The sequence below is a fragment of the Amorphotheca resinae genome (assembly GCF_003019875.1).
Source record: "Amorphotheca resinae ATCC 22711 unplaced genomic scaffold M430scaffold_10, whole genome shotgun sequence".
Classification (NCBI taxonomy): Eukaryota; Fungi; Ascomycota; class Leotiomycetes; order Helotiales; family Amorphothecaceae; genus Amorphotheca; species Amorphotheca resinae.
The window spans coordinates 1,376,847-1,390,870 of NW_020194480.1; the positions used below are offsets into that span (position 1 = coordinate 1,376,847).

The 14,024-nt window shown below is 50.7% G+C and overlaps 7 protein-coding genes across 7 annotated transcripts; 3 read left to right on the forward strand and 4 right to left on the reverse strand.

Moving 5' to 3' along the window:
• Positions 1-872: 872 nt before the first annotated feature.
• On the reverse strand, positions 873-2,589 carry M430DRAFT_52962 (hypothetical protein; the record flags this gene model as incomplete). The annotated part of the gene is made up of 4 exons (XM_024868339.1): positions 873-900; positions 957-1,331; positions 1,385-1,638; positions 1,690-2,589. 4 exons carry the CDS (start codon positions 2,587-2,589, stop codon positions 873-875), a joined length of 1,557 nt encoding a protein of 518 aa, XP_024718675.1.
• A 758-nt stretch (positions 2,590-3,347) lies between these two features.
• Positions 3,348-4,923, reverse strand: M430DRAFT_36743 (hypothetical protein). The gene has a single exon (XM_024866986.1). The coding sequence runs from the start codon at positions 4,645-4,647 to the stop codon at positions 3,637-3,639; it is 1,011 nt and encodes a 336-aa protein (XP_024718676.1). The 5' UTR covers positions 4,648-4,923; the 3' UTR covers positions 3,348-3,636.
• Positions 4,924-5,337: 414 nt separating this feature from the next.
• M430DRAFT_72145 (hypothetical protein) lies at positions 5,338-6,531 on the forward strand (the record flags this gene model as incomplete). Its single annotated transcript, XM_024869521.1, has 1 exon — positions 5,338-6,531. A coding segment is annotated over one exon (1,194 nt), but the record flags the coding sequence as incomplete, so codon positions are not given.
• A 941-nt stretch (positions 6,532-7,472) lies between these two features.
• On the reverse strand, positions 7,473-8,177 carry M430DRAFT_44561 (hypothetical protein). The gene is made up of 2 exons (XM_024867709.1): positions 7,921-8,177; positions 7,473-7,846 (listed from the first exon to the last, which is right to left on the reverse strand). Exons 1-2 carry the CDS (start codon positions 8,032-8,034, stop codon positions 7,658-7,660), a joined length of 303 nt encoding a protein of 100 aa, XP_024718678.1. The 5' UTR covers positions 8,035-8,177; the 3' UTR covers positions 7,473-7,657.
• Positions 8,178-8,474: 297 nt separating this feature from the next.
• Positions 8,475-9,676, forward strand: M430DRAFT_21749 (hypothetical protein; the record flags this gene model as incomplete). The annotated part of the gene is made up of 5 exons (XM_024864566.1): positions 8,475-8,579; positions 8,636-8,659; positions 8,722-8,792; positions 8,850-8,931; positions 8,987-9,676. 5 exons carry the CDS (start codon positions 8,475-8,477, stop codon positions 9,674-9,676), a joined length of 972 nt encoding a protein of 323 aa, XP_024718679.1.
• A 615-nt stretch (positions 9,677-10,291) lies between these two features.
• Positions 10,292-12,276, reverse strand: M430DRAFT_126431 (hypothetical protein). Its single transcript, XM_024861990.1, has 3 exons — positions 11,987-12,276; positions 11,800-11,930; positions 10,292-11,744 (listed from the first exon to the last, which is right to left on the reverse strand). The coding sequence occupies exons 1-3, from the start codon at positions 12,045-12,047 to the stop codon at positions 10,506-10,508; spliced, it is 1,431 nt and encodes a 476-aa protein (XP_024718680.1). The 5' UTR covers positions 12,048-12,276; the 3' UTR covers positions 10,292-10,505.
• A 373-nt stretch (positions 12,277-12,649) lies between these two features.
• Positions 12,650-13,908, forward strand: M430DRAFT_36747 (hypothetical protein; the record flags this gene model as incomplete). The annotated part of the gene is made up of 1 exon (XM_024866987.1): positions 12,650-13,908. A coding segment is annotated over one exon (1,037 nt), but the record flags the coding sequence as incomplete, so codon positions are not given.
• Between the last annotated feature and the right edge of the window lie 116 nt (positions 13,909-14,024).

Genomic DNA, 14,024 nt, shown 5'->3' on the forward strand with positions numbered 1-14,024 from the left:
AAAATCCCCCCGCCTTCTGAAAAAAAAAACCCAATCTCCTCCGCCTTAGCCACAAATCCTTAATACTCAATACACAATATTAATACCCCCTCTACTAAACACAGGCACAAAACGCACCTCCGGCCAGTCACTGTTGTATTAGGTGTAGTAGGGAATTTCAGGGTTCTCTGTAGAGTGTTGTTGTGGTTGCATTGTGATGAGAAGTTGGAGATATTGCGTTGTGCAATTTTTTTCTAGAAAGGATATGTTGTATATTCTCCTTTTGGGTTGATACATGTAAATTGTTTTTAAATGATATTGTTGTCATGCTGTTCATTCTCGCATTCCTTAAAAGGGGGTCTTAGGAATCGAGGAGGAATGAATGGGAAGGAAGGAAGGATCGCTTGTGGCTTCAGATTCCTGACGCATATAATAATCCCAATCAAAAATTCTCTTAAAACAATCACTGCACGACTGCACTGCACGACTGCTAGACACAAGCGGCGCTTCTTCATCATTTCATCCTGAGGTTCATTGATCTATACCTGTATTTCTTTCCTAATCAAGACTTTGCCTGCCACCCCCTTGGATAAGTGAGGCTATCATGGAGCCTCAACTAGGTACCCAACCAACCTTCGCCCAAAATATATCAACCAAAGCTGCAGACGCATGGATGTCGCATGATTTTCCAACCCATCTATGGCAACACCGTCTCCGAGTAGTTCGACCCATCATTTTTGCTGCCGGCTATTTGGATAATGATAAACAAATGTTGACTTTGAAAAGTCTATGCCAGCATATATAGGTAGTGGGTGCGAACTGTAGAGAATAAAGTGCGTCTGGCGCATCGACTTATTCTGTGAGGGACAGAGACCGTGATTTGCTCCACGGGTCTAGAAGTCGAGGAATAATTTACTAAATCTGCATTTCGGTCAGTACAGCTTCTGACATTTAAATTTGAGGGACCAGGAACTCACTCATCATGGCCCTGCTGTCCATATTGCTCTGTCTCTTCAGGATACTTGTCAAATTGGCTTGCATCACCGACACCAGCCTTGACAGGTGGAACGTATGGTGCATCAATATCCTTCTTGGCCAATCTCTCCCACGTGACTTCGGCAAACCAGGGATGATTCTTGACGTCTTCTGAACCTCCGTGCAGGTTGCCCAGCCGTTTCGTTAAGTCGGCAGTGATCAGACGTTGAAGCAAGTCTTGCGCATCTGGATGGATATAAGGCGGGTACTTGACCCGGCCTTTAAGAATGTTCTCGTAGATCTTCATTGGAGAACCGCCGTCCCAGAAAGGTGTAAACCCGCAAAGCATTTCGAAAATTAATATGCCTAATGACCACCTACACATAATATTAGGTCATGATAATGTCAAAACTTGGAAAATTTGACGCACCAGTCTACGGACTTATTATACCCCTTGCTTGAAACCACTTCCGGTGCCAGATAATCAGGGGTTCCACAAAGGGTCCAAGTGATGTCAGGGACCTTCTTGGCGAAACCGAAATCCGTGATCTTGAGATGGCCGTGCCGATCAAGAAGCAGGTTTTCTGGCTTCAGGTCTCGGTAGATGATATGCTTGGAGTGAAGATATTCAAGTGCTAAAGTGACTTCTGCAGCGTAAAACTTTGCTACTGGATTAGGGAAACGCTATAACATATTTTAGTCGAGCTTATTCACGTAGAGATCAAAAACACCTACCTGTGATTTTCGTAACAAAGAAAATAGTTCTCCTCCCTCTACAAAATCCATCACCATGTATAAGTTTTTCGAGTCTTGGAACGTGCCCCACAGTGTAATAAGAAAGGGGTGCTTGACTTCTTGTAGCATCCTTCGCTCGTCATTAGTATGTTCAACCTGCTTCATCTTCACAACCTGCGCCTTCTTCAGCACCTTAATAGCATAGAACCGTTGGTTGTGTTTCGATTGGACTAAGTGCACCCTTCCAAAACTTCCAGTGCCAAGTGTCCGCTGTAGTTCGAAGTCCGCCAGTGAGTATTTGCCCTTGGTCTGTCTTATCTGCGGCTGCTGCTGCACCGCCTGTGCCTGCGGCAATTGCTGGGTATGATGTTGGGCATGATGTTGGGCATGCTGTTCGGTATGCTGTTGGGCATGATGTTGGGTATGCTGTTCGGTATGCTGTTGGGTATGATGTTCGGTATGATGTTGGGTATGGTGTTGAGGATTACTGGCCCCGGCATTGGCAGCGGCTGGAGTGTTCGATGCCTCCTGTGCTGGATGTGATTGGGTCGCGCCATCGTGTTGCGGAGGGTGAATGAGGTTATTGATGCTGGGTAGGTTCTGCTGCTCTGCAGAACCCGTGTTGCCAGGAGACGCCGCGTAGGTCTGCTGTTGGTGGGCGACCCCTTGCGTCATTAGTCGTGGCTCGCCCGCAACGGCGGGACTCTCTTCCTTGATGGGGGCGGGGGATTGAGATGTGCCTTCAGCTTGAGGGTTCGTAGATTGGGAGGAGATGGACGGTTTGGTATTGTCGAAGCCTCTGGATGAGGTGGGGGTTATCGGACTAGTAACCTGGCTGGAAGAAGGGGAGTTTTTCTGCTCCTTGGACCGTATCTTCTTCAAAAATCCGAGAGTCGGCATAGGAAGGGCTGCTATTGAGGTGGAGACCGATCAACAGCAGAGACCAGCGTCAATGCTGTATCGTGGGTCGGGCAGGGGGAGGGCGGCGGCGGCGGCGGATAGGAATGAGGAATAAGGAATAAGAATAGAGACAGGGAAGAATCCAAAAAGGCTCAGACTTCTCGACCTCCGGCAACAGTGAGACGTCCTGAGGAGGACGCCCTGGAATGGCTTCTGGAATGTCTCGCCCTGCGATCTGAACGAGCAATAAGAACGGCGACCGAGAGAAAGGAGCGGCTTCCTGCAGTTGTGGCGAGGCGGAGCGGCCGTGGGAGGCTGAGGCTGCAGAGAGCAGCAGAGAGGATCGCAAGAGGCCAGCGACAATGAATTGAGCAGATGCGTATGTCGCGCGGCGACTGGGAAGCGGTGGGGAGAGGAGATGATGGGAGAGATCGGGTGATTGGGCGGTTGGAGGTGAGGGAGGAGGTTGGATGTTGGATAGGATCGCTCGAACTACTATGGCCCGCCTCGCCTGGTGGGGTTGGCACCCGAGAGGGCAGAAGAGGGGCCTGGCTTCAAGCGCCTCGCAATGAACCAAGACGAGGGAGACAGAGAGACAGAGACAGAGACAGACACAGACACGGAGAGAGTGTTGAAAGCGCTCCGTCTTTGATTTATTGTAAAGAGCATTGAGGAGGTGTTCTTGGCAATGTGGGAAAAGAAGCCAAGTTAGCTCGATGATGCATACCATAAGAGGTAACGGGATATCCTAAATAGCCGCTACATTATTACCGCGAATTCATGATGTAAGTATCTAATAGGTAAATACCTTAACTCTATTCCAAATCCACTCGTGATGTACCTATACCACCTATCTACCCCATAGAAGTGGGGTTTTGAAGCTCTAACATTGACCATACAAATGCCCCACCAAAGACTCTGGCCTGATCTGGATCGACTCCCACTCAATGCACGCCCCAAACCCTATATTGTAGATCATAGCAGGAAACAACCTTCATCAACGCCGTCGCTATGCTGATTCCCAAGCCCTCTTAACTCCATATCTGTTTATGACCTTTTATTATCCCGCACGTCTGACCACATCTGGTCAATGATCTGGAAGACTTCTGTAACGGCTTGGATCACAGCCTCTTCAATATCTTGACCTCCAAGCTTCTGCTGAATCTTATCAGGGTGCCACCGAACTCGTTCCAGCTTCAGGACCTTTCCGAGCTGTGCCTCCGTAGGTTGTCCGGAAGTCGGGGCATGTAAAAAGAATCTCTCTACTTCCTTCGATGAGACATCTTTCCGCCTTCCACTCTCAACAGGCCAGGGCATGGCTGCAATGGTGACTCTTGTTGAACCGCCTTTGGCAAGCTCCTCCCATTTTCGCAAATAAGCCTCCCACTTCTCGGACCACGCCTTTCGAGATCTTCTCTCCTCGCCCCTCTTCAGGCTTTCCTCGACCTTCCTTCTGAACCTCTCCGCCTCTCTTTCCGCTTTCCTGCCCTCGCTGGCAAGCCTTTCCCTCTCCTTCTTAGCAGCATCCCTCCTAGCTTTCTCCTCCATAAGATGCTGATGTGTCTTCTCATACATCTTTGCCCTCACATATGCCGTGTATTCCTCGTCCGTCATGCGCTCTAGTTCTCCTTCAGGACCCTCTTTGACATTCGGATATGTATGAATTGGTTGGCCATAAACCCCCTCCCAGAATTGTGCTCCTTCATCGTCTGCCATAGCATCGAACAAACTCTCTCGAAAAGCAACTTCGGGATCCATAAATTGACCAGAAGATGTATTCGGAAGGTGGGTATCATCGTATAGAGACGGGTCATCGCGTTCCTTGGTCGTTGACGGCGACCCTCTGCGCCTCTTGGTTCGATGATGATGGCGATGATGTCTGTGTCCGTCGCGATGAGACCGAGGGCTTCGGGATCGCTCGTCGCGGTCGGATTTCCTCTTCGACTTGAACCGGAACTTCGAGCTCTGTGTCGCCTCATATTCGTCTTGATGGGGTCTCTTGTCGCGATCATCTGAACCTTCGACGACGCCCGGGTCACTATCCACGTGGGAAGTCATCGTCACCTGTAATATTCAAGAGCATGAATCATCTCATGGGTCTTCATCCGCCAGATCTATGAGTTTCAAGTCATATCTTTCGTAGCGGCGAAATCATTGTGGTGATTTGAAAGGAATCTCGTTGCTCTCGCTAGAATATCGAGACCTCAAGTGACCAAAAGGTGAAATGCGCTAAGTTCCTTGAATGTCCCGGCATAAGATTGTCAAGAGGGTTTCGAAAACTAGGATTCCGTGAATGAGTATCTCCGGAGACACAATAGATCTATGTCACCCTCGACGCCCTTCCAGGGTCACAGCTGTCGTCTGTTGGAGGGTCATGCGGCTCTGGTTCGCCTCGGGCATGATTGCCCCGCCGGATAACCTGCGATTTATTAGACCCCGAAATGACAACGCCTCGAATATCAGGACAAAAGGTCGAGCGTTAGGTAGAACAGAATGTCAATAGTAGATTTCATCACGAAAAGATTAAAACTTAAATTGCTTGGTTTTCATAGTAGATACATACATAAAAATTTGACTAGGGAGTTGGAAATGTTCCTAGGTAAATACGCCGAATATTCGCAGAGCGATAAATGCCCCCGTAGTGCTTAGCGTCTTAATTTCACCTCCCAACTCCTTCAACACATCATTCAAAAACATTTTTTTGCCACAACGCAAACACCGGACTTTGGGTCTTGATTTGAGTTCAAGATGTCTGGTAACGGGCTTTCGTATGGACTCAATATCACAAAGAAACCAGGCGGGTCGAAACCCCAACCAGCAAAGCGGAAACCGATATTCGGTGAAGACGATGATTCAGATGGAGAAACCAATGCGCCAAAAGAGGTCGAGGTACAGGAAATCGGCGAGTTTGGGGGAGCATCAACGGGACAAGAGCCCACGAAGAGTTCACAGAAATCCTCCGGCTCGAAAATAAGTAACGGCAAGCCAAAGCGCAATACTGCAGGTACGAAAGCGGCGCCCATCAGCATGTATGGGGATCTTTCTTCATCCCTCACATCCAAGAAACATGCAGAGAGTGCAGAGGAGCTTGACGCGAACATCTACGACTATGATGCCGTGTATGATTCTCTCAAACCCAAGAAGAAGACCACAATCGAGGACCAGGAGAGAAAGCCGAAGTACATGAGCAACCTACTTGCAGCCGCCGCGATACGCAAGCGTGACGCAACGATCGCGGAGGAAAAGAAACTGGCGCGCGAGAGAGAGGCTGAAGGAGACGAATACGCCGACAAAGAGAAATTCGTCACCTCCGCTTACAAGAAACAGCAAGAAGAGAACCGACGGTTAGAGGAGGAAGAGCGGATCAGGGAGGAGCAGGAGCAAAAGAAAAATAAAGGAGCTGGGATGACGAACTTCTACAAGAATATGCTGGAGCGAGGAGAACAAAAGCACGCAGAGGTGGTGAAAGCTGCTGAAGAGAGACTCAAGAACGGCCCACAGGAGGAAGAGGAGACCGAGCCGGAAAAGACCGAGGCGGATTTGGCTCGTGAAATCATGGAGAAAGCTGGCGGTGCCATTGCAATCAACGATGAGGGGCAGGTCGTCGATAAGAGACAACTGCTCAAGGGTGGCCTCAATGTTGCTCCAAAACCCAAAGGCACTGCTTCAGTCAGCTCACAACGCGGTGGCTTATCGACGGCTGATCGTAGCAGGGGACCCGGGGTTGGAGGAGTTGGAAACAGTAAGCAAGCTATGCGAGAGCGTCAGTCTCGCATGTTGGAGGCGCAACTGGAACAGGCTACCAAACGAGCCCTAGAGGAAGAAGAGGAGGAGAGACAGAAAATCGAAAGAGCCTCGAAGAGCAGAAAGACCGAAGGAGACATTATGAGTGCAAAAGAGAGATATCTTGCCCGGAAACGCGAGGCCGAGGAAGCAAAGAAGAGAGGCGAATGAGCAATACGTTTCAATGGTCGAAGCGGTTTTACAGTTTGCTAACTTAAGAGCTCGAATATATTCGCCGGGATAAGCCTCATCGTTCGAGCATCAATGAGACCGCTCATGTCCTGGGCGGCCAAGCTGTACCGACTAGCCCTAGTACTTCAGGTGACAGCGAGGTGGTCCATGGCGCGCCAATCCCTTCAAGTGGCAGTCTTTGCCAGGGCAGTTTTCGAGGAACGTTGTGGTCTTACGCCACAAGAGCCGGAAAGCAGGACTTTTGACTTGTGTCCCTGATATTTCTTCTACCCCAAGCGAACAATACAACTGATGTGGAGAGTCTCTTTACTTCATGCAAAGTATATTGTGGCCTATATCCGTTGACAACTTGGTGGAATGCACAAGTATCAAAACGGTCGTGGGGATTGCACTCCTTCAAGGATATATGAGCCAATACGTGCTGCTCGCACCCTCTTGGAATACTGGGCGAAGGTGCTGTCGAATTGGCTGAGGCTATGATGGGAATCAAAAGAGCGGCGCGACGGAGGTTCATCACGAACTTGGGATCAAGCCCCAATCGAGTCTTTCACATTCTTGACAAGATCCATTACAAGACACCTCTAGAGACCATAATAGGTTTATGGAACCAATCACGGTAATAATTTCATACCGACGGGGATCAGTGGGTAACAGTCCCAATCCTCCAATCTGATGTTTGTTCTACAAATTGAACTGAATGCTTTTAGCTCTCTCATATATGAGCGGATCTCAGTCCGGAAAGAAAGGATACGACGGCGGGTGTTTATCCTCTTCAACGGTACATAGGAAGTAGACAATAGAACATATGCCACAGCTGTCCAGAAACTCCTTTCCCGTTCCATGTCTCAATCGTGGCTGACGATATTGTGTGAAGAGGTGATTCATTTGTGATACAATTATCTGCCGCCCTTTACCGCAATAAATGCCAGGCAAACCGATGGCGATGCAATCCGTGTCATCCATCTATAACCCATCAAATCCCCTTTTTGATAAGCCAACAGTTCCGACCCCATATTGTACAAGCGTCCTCCTAATCGAACAGCAGCGTCGTCTGCTTCTTCTCAACATCCAGCCCAATCAATCAATCAACAACTTAAAAGATCCCGCCCGCACCAGCACCCTTGGACGACTCCTGCTGTATCCGATTGATGTACTGCCTACTAACCGTATTCCACGCCGCCATGTACTTCTCCATGCAGGAAGTGAAGCAGGTAGTCTCGCCGCTCGACAGTGAAGAGCCGGGTTTAGGGACGCACTTCTCGAAGCAGTGCTCGTTGACTTTCTAATCGATAGTTAGGAGATGAGAATAGGGAGAGAGAGAGAGAGGGTCCGGGAAAGGAAAAGGGAAAAACATGCTTCGATTAATTGCCGGGCGTTGGTCATGGCGGCTTCTTGTCGTACTTGGTTCATGACAGCTGTTTTGGGGTCTGATGAGGCTGAGAAGCCAAGGCTGCTGCTGACGTTGTCCATCTCGACGGTATGCTTGTATGTGGATTGGATAGAGGGAATAGGAGGGGTCTGAGAGAGATTGTCGTAGAGATAGGTAGGTAGAATATGGAGCGTGGTGTGGTCGTGGAGGAATTATCTTGAACTGCTCGGGTTGAACAGCACGGCCAAATGTTTTTTACGGTAAGCTGATAGGTACAGCAAGGTGGTAAAGCTCGCTGTCGCCTCACGGCTAAGGCAGAGACGAGGCGCAGGCCGCTCGCGCTCTATTTGCAGGGATCAAGCACGAGGCCAGAGCATTCAGAAAGGCCAGTTAACAATTGTCGCCGTCGCCTTCAAAACCCAGAGCTCCGCGCGCCAACTCTCTCTCTTCCTTTCTTCTTGTTACCCGTCTTCTTTATTTCCTCGGCGACGCGCCCTCCGCACTTTTCTCTTGGGAATTCACGTCGAGGGAGATCGACAATATGTGGCCTTCCTTGTCACTGTCGGCTTTGTGGCTGGCAGCATGTGCTGTAGCTGCTGGCTCGGATACTGGGAGCACAAATGAGGAGGGAATCAGGAGTATACCGGTACCTTTGCTCTCTTGGCTTTGGAGAGGGGACTCCTGCTAATGGTCATTTCACAGCTCCGAACGCATACATTGAATCCGGTTAGTTACTGAACACAACCGGGGATCCTTTTGCCATGCCCCGCTGACCTGGAGAAATCAAGCCGTATTTAGATTCTGATATGCAAAGCCGATGGTTTGATTTTGGGGGGGATACTGTCATACGCGCAGACAAGTATGGGAGTTCCGTTGTGGTGTATGTGTTGGTCGCGTGCTGACATGCATATCCAAGATATATACGACTTACTCCAGATCGAGGTTCACGAGAAGGGTGGATCTTCTCTCGAGTGCCCCTGACTGCTACCAATTGGGAGGTAATTCTGTTCTTCTTCACACCAAGCTCCATACAAGTCTGACAATAGACCCCAGATCGAAGTCGAATTCCAGATCCACGGCAATGGCAACCTGCATGGTGATGGCTTCGCAATGTGGCTCACCAAACAACGAGCAACACCCGGGCCAGTCTTTGGCTCAACCGACAGGTTCGAAGGGCTAGGGATCTTTTTCGATACCTACAAGAACAACCGCCCCGGGACCGTCTTCCCCTATGTCATGGCTATGGTCGGTGATGGCACCAAGACATACGACAAAGCGAACGATGGGAAGGATAACGAATACATGGGCTGCTCAGCGAGAGGAATCCGAAACGCCAATGTTCGTACCAAGGCGAGGCTTACATATTTCCAAGACAAGAGCCTGAAGCTAGAAATCCAATACAAGGCGGAAGATCAGTGGGAATTGTGCTTCGAGACCAACGAGCCGCCGACGATCCCCTCGGTAGCGTACCTAGGTTTCAGCGCCGAGACGGGCGAGCTCAGCGACAACCATGATATAATCAGCGTCAGCACCAAGAACCTATACGACACGAAGCGGGCCGATGGTTCGGCAAACCGAGCAGGAGCCTCGAAGGGCAAGGACAAGAGGCCCGTCAAGCAGGTGGAGAAGAAGGGAAGCTGGGGCTGGTTCTTCTTCAAGCTCATCCTGTTCTGCGGCGTCCTGGGCGGCGGATATTTGGGCTACACGGCATGGCGGGCGCAGAAACGAAGCCACAGGTTTTAAAAAAGAAAAAAAAAATATTCATGTGCCGCAGGAAATGAATACCATGTTGCGTTTCTTTTGAACTTTCGGAGCGAACATATTTCCCAATGGGAAACGAACGAATGGACCTGGAAAAGACAAACAAAAAGGGAGAAAAAACTTAAAAAAAAGAAAAGAAAGCAACAAAACGTAGGAGAAGCGGGGTTCCAAAAAGTTCTCTTTTTTTTTGTCCCTTTTTCGAACTGCTCCAGACCTACCTTACCTACCTCTCTCTGTTCTTGATCCCATCCATCCATCCATCCATCCATCCATCCATCCATCCCAGCGTCTCTCTCACATGTTTTCATATTGCGGAGTTACATACATACATACATAGTTGACGATTCACGCAGCGGGAAAAAATTGATTTTCTTTTTTGGTCAGGAATTGTACAGTAGTAGGCCTTTTGCGAGCGAGCGAGCGTTTGCTTGAGATTGTCTGTCTGTTCGCTCGCTGTGCTTTCTAGGATGAAAGGTTATTTGGCCCCTAGGTACCTTAGTTACAGAGAGAAGAGCAAGCCGGCTGTTGTGGCTTGGATTCTTTAAGGAGGGGTTGAAAAGTTCACATGATGATATCAGAGAATTACCTACTTTACCTCTAGGTACCTAGGTATACAAAGTTTCACTCAGTGTCTCTGTGGTGGATGAGAAATACTTTGAATTCTGGCGATTGAATTCTAATAGCCCGTATACCCTCGCCAATCGCCAGCCAGCCTTGTGCCCAACACCTAAACCAGCCAATCCCAATCCCAGTCGTATCAATATCATCTATCTACGTAAGCAGCGTTTCAATCATAATCCATACAATCTGCTCATGAGGCAGTAAGGGCATTGCTTATGCCCATGATGGCCATCCCCGCGAACCCATATGTAATACACATATTGCTGTTATGGTTCAGGCTCAACCCCTCCAATAACAGCGTCAACGCCACGCTAGCCATGATGCCAGATGTGACGGCGAACATGCCACCATAGACGACCGAGCCTGGCACGAGGCCCCCACGGCCTGCAATCTTGAACCACGCAACCGCGATGCCTGCACCGACGGGTTGGCTTACGCTACCGAGGATAAAAGCCCAGAAAATCGCCCGCACACGACTATGTAATGCGAGGAATAGCGGGAGTGCCAAGGCAAAACCTTCGCTGATGTTGTGGATGAACAGAGCCGTGAATACGGAGAACCCGAGTGTCGGATTCACGTGGTTCGTGGCGTACGTGATGAACCCTTCCGGGAGCTTGTGGAGGGCGATGGCGATAGAGGTTTGGAGACCTATACTCATGAAGGCATTTTCCGGCACGTGGTGATGGTGCTGCGCCTCGAGATCTGTCTTGTCTAGCTCGCAGGTCTCATCGATTAGCTCGGGCGAATGCTCTCTCGTGGTTCTTTCGGAGGCAGTTCCTTGACTTGCTGCATGATCGAGATCTTGCCCGTCAAGGATAGACGCGACTGGAATTGAACCTCTGTTGCTACTCGCGACGCGGAGCACAGTAGGTGCTTTAGGACCGAGACGCATGAGGCACCCTTGACCACACGGATCAGTGTATCCATAACACGGTCCCTCCTCATCGCAATTGCTCTTGGTGTCCTTGACGAATGACAGGATTCGCTGTGGGACCTCAATCATTGAGGGCCTGCGCTCTGTAACTCTAGGGGCTTCCAGAGAGCGATTCTGGGATGATCCATCGACTTGCGAAACACCTCTCTTCGGTATCAATGGCCTCGAAATCCCTCCGTTTTCAGAAGAGAGAAGTGGCGTAAACTCTGAAGCTTTCCCATTTGCACTGCCCAGCGACCGGCCGCGGCTACCAGGGTGGGACCGTCCTCGCTTTTGGGGTCGACTATCATCATGGGCGATCTCTTCATGAGTGTGGTCGCAATTAACGGCGTGGGAGGGGATAAAGTGGTGAAGACATCTCGACACAGTCTGTATCCCAAGCACGCCGCCAATGAAACAAGCCAGCAACACCCAGCTAGCAGCCGATCCCGACAAGCCACCCTCCATGAGATACCTCTTTGATGACGGCAGCATGTTGTTCAGGGCAGAGAAGATCTAGGCTTATGTGTGAGCAGGTATGGTAGAGCCAAGTTCTCGTGGGGTGACAAACCATGACGCCAAAACTCAAGCTCAAGGACGATGCGAGGAAGGCATTGCTCTCTTGTATCTTGAAGTTCCTCTGGCTGGGGATCTGGCATACGAGCTTATCGATGCATATGATACTGGCTCCAATTACACAAGCTGCGAGAAAGTTAGGACCAGGCAGGATCTCGCACGGGTCACTCCAAGTCACTCACCAACACCACTCGTCACGCACATGACCCAGCCGCGAGTGTCGTTATCCATCTGGGCCTCCATAGTCACGGTATCCGAGGTTGTCTTGGTCGAGGGCTTGTCTCGGCTGCGGCTCGTGGGTTAATCTCGTGCAAGCCGCATAGGGATTTTGAGAGGGAGGCCAGTGCAGTGCAGTAAGGATGAAGAACAGAAAGAACACGTAAATAAATGAGAGGAGCAGCAGAGAGAGGGATGGGTTATGTATGGCGATTGGGGGGGGGAAAAGAGATGTAAGAAAGCAAGAGAATCCTCTGTGGTCATCGGGGATAGAAATGCTAGAAATACCAGAACTTGACTTCATCTATGGTGGACGACACTCCCGAAGCGGCAAACACCTTGAGGGATACCTCATCAGCCACTCACAGCGCGCGCATTGACCATCGGGCGAAGGCGGTGAGAGCAGACACCGCCTTTCCGCTTCTGTCAGATCCCCGGTCATTGGACGGCAGAACCCTTGCTCGACCCCTGGAAATCCGATTCCCCTTACTCGCTCGCGCAGAAAAAGACTTTGAACGTCTGTCACTCTCTCACAGGAACCTCGCACGCGCATTTGTGTCTCGACCGCGATCATCCGCGCCAGATCCTCTGCACCTGTCACCTCCAATATATACTCTTCCACTCCCTCAAGATGTCCAAGTCAACTCTCGCTATCATCGCAGCCGTCAGCGCAGCAACGGGTGCCGGTTTCACGGCAGCCATGTACTCGACGCGATCTGACAAGAAAGCGCAAGCTGTCTCCTCCTCCACCGCTGTCTCAGCTACATCAACAACAACAACTGCAGTCCCAGCCCCCGTCCCAGCCCCCGTTCCTATACCAGGAGCCCTCCCCGCCAAAGAAATCATCTCTCCGGTCGATCCAGCCGGGCTCTTCCAGTACGGCTTTCCCGGCCCCGTCGCAGACCTCGCAACCAGACCAGCCCTCGTCTCCTCCTACGACCGCCGACTGCGAAACCCCTCGTGGGTCGCCGAGCATATCACGCCCGAGTCATTAGCAGAATCGCACGGCGACCGCAAACACTCCGTCTTCCTCGAGGACCCTGCAGTCCCTGAAAAGTTCCGCGGCAAGCTCAAAGACTATTTCCGATCCGGCTACGACCGAGGCCACCAGGTACCCGCCGCCGACGCGAAATGGAGCCAGGAGGCCATGAACGATACCTTCTACCTCACCAACATGTGCCCGCAAGTCGGCGAGGGCTTCAACCGCGACTACTGGGCGCACTTTGAAGATTTCTGCCGCCGCCTCACGACCCGCTACCCCAGCGTGCGCATCGTGACGGGGCCGCTCTACCTCCCGAAACGCGACGCCGCCGATGGGAAATGGCGCGTCTCCTACGAGGTGATTGGCAACCCGCCCAACATCGCCGTGCCGACCCATTTCTACAAGGTCATCTTCGCCGAGGACGGCACCGTCTCGGGCCCCGTCGCCGTCGGCGCCTTCGTGCTGCCCAACGCCCCGATCCCGAACGAGAAGCCGCTGACCGATTTCGAGGTCCCCGTCGAGGCCGTCGAGAGGGCCAGCGGGCTCGAGTTCGCGACCAAGTTGCCCGTGCAGCGACGCAAGAGGCTGTGCACCGACACGACGTGTGCGCTGGTCATCAAGGATTATGCGGATAGGCAGAAGGCGTTTGCGAAGGATGCGAAGAAGTCGAGTCCGAGAAATTAGAATCTTGTGAGATATATATATACAGATATGTATTAGTGCAGAGGGTGGGCTCGCAAGGGCATTCTTGTTTTTTCTTTTCTGGTTGCATCTTTCAGGCGGGGGCGCATTTGCATCATAGCACGGCGTTTGATTCTCTGGCTTGCTTGCTTCAAATGCATGTATGTAGTCATATATATAGTGTAGCATTAGAAAGAAACATTTCACAATATAAAGCACAGAAAAATGCAGGGTTTAAAAGAAAAAAAGGTGGACGCATGTATGTAGGTATGTATCCCTTGTTTCTGTCCTGGCTTCGTGCACCTAACGCCAAAGGTATCTCATTTTTACCCCCCCCCCCC

Excerpts from the sequence above, each read along its gene's own strand:
- M430DRAFT_44561 (XM_024867709.1), bottom strand. The coding sequence starts at position 8,034 with ATGGACAACGTCAGCAGCAGCCTTGGCTTCTCAGCCTCATCAGACCCC. Across the intron at positions 7,847-7,920 it reads ACGCCCGGCAATTAATCGAA|AAAGTCAACGAGCACTGCTT; the intron begins GCATGTTTTTCC and ends ACTATCGATTAG.
- M430DRAFT_36743 (XM_024866986.1), bottom strand. The coding sequence starts at position 4,647 with ATGACTTCCCACGTGGATAGTGACCCGGGCGTCGTCGAAGGTTCAGAT.
- M430DRAFT_126431 (XM_024861990.1), bottom strand. The coding sequence starts at position 12,047 with ATGGAGGCCCAGATGGATAACGACACTCGCGGCTGGGTCATGTGCGTG. Across the intron at positions 11,931-11,986 it reads GTGCGTGACGAGTGGTGTTG|CTTGTGTAATTGGAGCCAGT; the intron begins GTGAGTGACTTG and ends ACTTTCTCGCAG. Across the intron at positions 11,745-11,799 it reads GCTTGAGTTTTGGCGTCATG|ATCTTCTCTGCCCTGAACAA; the intron begins GTTTGTCACCCC and ends ACATAAGCCTAG.